Source organism: Mustela putorius, unplaced genomic scaffold (genome assembly GCF_011764305.1).
Source record: "Mustela putorius furo isolate JIRA1106 unplaced genomic scaffold, ASM1176430v1.1 tig00000868_pilon_pilon_pilon, whole genome shotgun sequence".
In the NCBI taxonomy this organism is placed as follows: domain Eukaryota; kingdom Metazoa; phylum Chordata; class Mammalia; order Carnivora; family Mustelidae; genus Mustela; species Mustela putorius.
In genome coordinates, this window is record NW_025421502.1 from 3507268 (window position 1) to 3512378 (window position 5111).

The 5111-nt window shown below is 53.0% G+C and overlaps 1 protein-coding gene across 1 annotated transcript; it reads left to right on the forward strand.

Moving 5' to 3' along the window:
* The first annotated feature begins 1283 nt into the window (after positions 1-1283).
* Positions 1284-4019, forward strand: NEUROG2 (neurogenin 2). Its single transcript, XM_004748053.2, has 2 exons — positions 1284-1679; positions 2057-4019. The coding sequence occupies exon 2, from the start codon at positions 2058-2060 to the stop codon at positions 2874-2876; it is 819 nt and encodes a 272-aa protein (XP_004748110.2). The 5' UTR covers positions 1284-1679; position 2057; the 3' UTR covers positions 2877-4019.
* Positions 4020-5111: the final 1092 nt, after the last annotated feature.

Below are 5111 nucleotides of genomic sequence, written 5' to 3' on the forward strand. Positions count from 1 at the left end.
CAGTCGCCGTCAGTTCTATTTTCCCGTTGAAAAGCCGGGAGTATGGGAAGGACTGGCCCCCTGTCCCTACAACGCCCCCAAGCGCGGAGCAGAGGTCACGGAAATGTCAGCGCGGCCCAGGCGCCCGCGGGAGCGGCAGGTCGGCCGCTCCTCCCACTCCGCTCGCTGCCACCATCGCGGGGAGTCACCTGGTTGTCTGGCCCTGCGGTAAACAGGGGTTAACCCCCCCAAAACAAAACAAAACAAACAAAACCTCTGTCAGTTCCCGGAGACCCAGTTTGTCCCAGGTAAAATGAGGAGAGTCCTTTCAGCTCTAACACGTGAGCGCTTTTATTCTCACGTCCTCTTAAAGCCCATCAACCGCTCCCACACTCGATCTCTCTCCTTCTACGAGACGCCCTCGATGAACCCGCCACCGTCCTCTTCCTTCACCCTCGCACTCTAGTCTCTCTGGAACCTACGTGCCCACCACGTGCCCACAACTCGCCATCCCTACTGCATATTCCCCCCTTAACCAAATGACTGCGTTTTTAAAACCATTTCCTATTTGATACAGCTCCTAAGAGGCTTTGCCAAGAGGCACCCGGCAGCACCAGAAGGTAGCTGCTTTCCCCGGCATTCTGACCCCCATTAACTAATTCCTCGGATCCCGAGGTCCGGGAGCTGAAAGGCCGGGCAGCGCCGGGTACTGCGCGAGAGCGCGCGCCGGGGCGGGGGTGGGGGGTGGGGGGTGCGGTCGCAAGGACGGGGGCGGGGGCGGTAGCCTGGGTCTCCCCAACGGCCCCCGGCGCCCCGGCCCCTAATGAGCGGCTGAAAGGGAGCGGGCTCCGGTGCGCGTGGCTCGCAGGCCTCCCGGAGTCCGGGGCGCAGTGATTGGCCAGCTGCGCCTCGCGACCTCCATTCATTAATAAATTAGCGGCACGCTCCAGCCGAGCGCGAGCCACCAATCACAATGGGCAGCGGCGGCGACAACAGCCGCAGCTTGAGCTGAAGCCGCCACCGCGGCTTCAGCCGCTCCGACCGCAGCCTCGAGCTCCAACAGGAGCTTTAGAACCATTTTATGCTGATTAGATAAAGGGGGGAAAGAGGCGGGGGCGATGGGAGGAGGAGGATGGATGGCAGGGCCGGGGAGGGGGGGAAGTGGGTGAAGAAAGAGAAAGAAATGAATGATGATAATGCAATGAAAAGAATAAGCCGGGGGAGGGAAAAGCGGGGGAGACGGGGGGGGGGGAGGGTCGCCACAAGGGGAGGAGGAGGCGGCGGCCCGGGGTTGGGGGGGGGGGAGCTGGGGGCCCTGGGGGCAGATCTGATTGTTTTCTTGGTGGTATATAAGGGGTTTTAAGGAGAGTCGTGTGCCAGACACGCAGCCACTGAACCACAAGCAGCTTCGCTTTAACTGGAGTGCCCGGGAGTCGCGTGCCAGGAGCCGCACGGCCGAGGACTGACTGACAGACAGACACGCACCACCACCACAACACACGAGACCCAGGCGGATCGCCGCGGCCGCCGGGGCTCTTGGCAAACTCGTCCGTCGGACCGGTCCCCCGCGGAGCCGCACCGGAGCCGCCGTTTTCAAGCGAGGAGGAGGACGCAGCGCTGCGCTCCCGGCGGCGCGGAGAATCGCTTCAGCACACGCCAAAGTACTAGCGACCCTGAGACTCATTTAGGGAGCGAACTACGTAAGTATCCTCCCTGTGGCTTCCAGCTTGCCCGGGTGTTTCCGGCACCCGGTTTCACCACGTCCGAATGCCCTTTGCTCGCGTAGAATATGTCCCGGGGGTCGCTGTCCCTTTCCGGACTTCTACACATCCCTGAGGTCGGCCCGCCGAGTGCGGGGGGGCCCGGTTGGCTGGCGGCGGGATCACAACGAGGGGCTCTCAAGAGTTTGGAGAGCACTGGCGGGGTTTCCTCCCTAACTACGTTCTTCCTTGGCGCGGTTCCGAACCAGTCCTCGCGGGTGCGCGCAGGAGTACTTCCCACTGACATAGAGAACGTGCCTCGGCCTCTGTATTTACAGCTCGTCTGGTTCTTTCTCCCTCCCCGCTCTCTTCGGTAGGATGTTTGTCAAATCCGAGACCTTGGAGTTGAAGGAGGAAGAGGACGTGCTGGTGCTGCTCGGCTCGGCCTCCCCCGCCTCTGCTGCCCTCACCCCGTTGTCGTCCAGCGCCGACGAGGAGGAAGAGGAGGAGCTGGGCGCGTCGGGCGGGGCGCGCCGGCCGCGCGGAGCCGAGGTCGGGTCCGGGGGGCTGGGCGGCTCTCCGACCGGAGCCGAGGGCTGCCGGCCCGCGCGGCTGCTGGGTCTGGTTCATGAGTGCAAGCGGCGCCCCTCCAGGGCGCGAGCCGTTTCCCGCGGCGCCAAGACGGCCGAGACGGTGCAGCGCATCAAGAAGACCCGTAGACTGAAGGCCAACAACCGTGAGCGCAACCGCATGCACAACCTCAATGCCGCCCTGGACGCGCTGCGCGAGGTCCTCCCCACGTTTCCCGAGGACGCCAAGCTCACCAAGATCGAGACCCTGCGCTTCGCCCACAATTACATCTGGGCGCTCACCGAGACCCTGCGCCTGGCAGACCACTGCGGGGGCGGCGGCGGAGGCCTGCCGGGGGCGCTCTTTTCCGAGACTGTGTTGCTGAGCCCGGGAGGCGCTAGCGCCTCCCTGAGCAGCAGCGGAGACAGCCCGTCGCCTGCCTCCACCTGGAGCTGCACCAACAGCCCAGCGCCGTCCTCTTCGGCGTCCTCCAACTCCACCTCCCCCTACAGCTGCACTTTATCTCCTGCCAGCCCGGCGGGTTCTGACATGGACTATTGGCAGCCCCCACCTCCCGAAAAGCACCGCTACGCACCTCACCTCCCCATAGTCAGGGACTGTATCTAGAACTACCCTCCTTGCTACCCGCGCCAGGCCTTAGTAGGTTCCCGTTCTTGTCCCTGTCCAAGCCCTCCTCCCACCCCTCTCCTGTCCCTACTAATATATGCCCTGGAAACCATCTCACTTTACAGGGCAGATGTAGGCATTCTGAGTCCTGGGTTGTTTGCTGCATTCCTTGGCTAAGGGTTTCCTTCCTTCAGATGGTCTCTAATTTATTGACGGTGTGATGGAGCTCATTGTCAAAGAGGATGGTAGAATGGGGGGGGGGCGTTTCTACGGCTAGAAAGATGCTGGAAAGCGACGAAGGTGGCATGTCTAAAGAGTTTGCAGAGTGGACTGACGCTCCTCCCCCTCTCTAACACCAGAGGGACTCGGAGCGGTTCGTGTGAATCTCCCAGGGGGAATGCAACTGGTTCCTCTGATCTCTTCACCTTTGCTTCTACATAGAGATGTTAATGTCGAGTAGAAACAAATGTATCTTAGCATCTGAATGATTTTACCGGTAATAATATTATCCACAGATTTGCAATGGCTGGCATCTGCTTTATTCCCATTGCTGTCTGCGGGCTGTGGGAATTTCACCTGTCAAACCAAACTTTCCCTCTCTGATGTGCACTTTGTTCTGTTTCCCAGATTCGTCACAATGCCTATTGTCACGTTCTTCTCTTTCCTTTTTCTTCTCCATTTTGCCATCTGTCTCTTATGATTTATAAGGGGGAAAAAAGTTGTTTTGTTAGAGGGCCAGGTTAGAAGTCATTGTATAATTTGTAGGCTTTGTAATGATTGAATGCAAGCGTGGAAATTTAGGCTGAACTCTCTATCAAAAGGAAAAATGTGGAGGAAGAGGGAAAAATCGGGAGGGAGGATTGTTTCATGCATTATTTATCTCGACCTTTTAGGGGAGAAGGAACTCCCCCATTCTTTCAAGAGATTAAAAATAAATCAACAGACTGAAAACCTGAGCAGACACGGAGCATTATCAGGATCAGCCACACACGTGTTCCCTTCTATTTATTATAAAGAAAAATTTCATGGGAAAAGTATGTATTTTTTTGTATATTTTACAGAGTTTATTCTAGTATGTATTTACACCTTGAACAAAAATTGTTCTTGTGATTAAACTATAAATAAAATATATAATTTTCATAATTTTTGTGTGCTGTATTCTAACTTTTCCCTTCTTTTGTGGTTTTTAGAAGAATGTGTTGTGCTTTTCTGAAATTCTTCTTGTAGCAGATTGAGATAGAGTAGTTGTATTTTTCATCAGTGTTTGTGTGTAGAATTTCACTGACATATAAAATCTAAAAGATCACAAGAAGCTGAGTCATATTTGAGACACTAATACTGACATCAGAGTTAACTACATACAAACAAAACTTGATTTTTAAGAGTGAACAAGATCAGTAAAAAAAGAGGGATAGAGTTAGAAGATAATTAAATCATGATAAGTTCCAAAGTTCAGAAACTTTGATGTAAAAAAAAAAAAATAGTGGAGCTGAAGTTTCTTGTTAGAATGTGTAGAAATGTGTTCTTACACTTTGAGTTTCAATTATCCCCTGTAAATTGTAGGGACTGGACAGTGATTTCCAAGGTCCCTTCCAACTCTAACATCTATGATGTATTTATCATTCATTATTGGAAGCTGATTTTGTATTAGCCATTTTAACAAACTTGTTGGTTTTAAATGCAAACTCCTGGAGAAAATATATTCAGAGTGAGCTGGGATAAAATTGTGTCTGTGGGAAATAGCTAAGCTTTCCATTTTTGTTAAAATAATCACATAGTCAAAACTTCTTCAGAGGGAAAGCAAAAATGGTTTCCTAATCTCCCAAACACATAGCTCTACAACTTGTACTTTCCAAAGCAGAAATGAATAGCACCGTGGGTCAAAGATGACCAAGTGAAGGTTGATCACATCCTAGGGTTAAGCCCCTTCCTTGGTGGAGGGTGTCCACTGGAGGACACAAGCTTTAAAAAAAAAAAAAATCAGCTTAGCAAAGAAATGTTGGTTGCTCATGCCTCCCTGCAGCCCCCCCCCCCCCCCCCCCGCACCGCCATGAACTTCATATTTGCTTCTGGTTTGGGCTAAATCTTCCACTCCTCTGCATTAAGCAATGATAATTTCTCCTGAGATAACTATCTGAAACCACTCCTCCTCTTTATCCAAGTACAAAATTTTAAGTGTTAAATATATGAATAACCTTTTTTTTTTTTTTTTAATCAAAGGAAGAACCAAGCCAA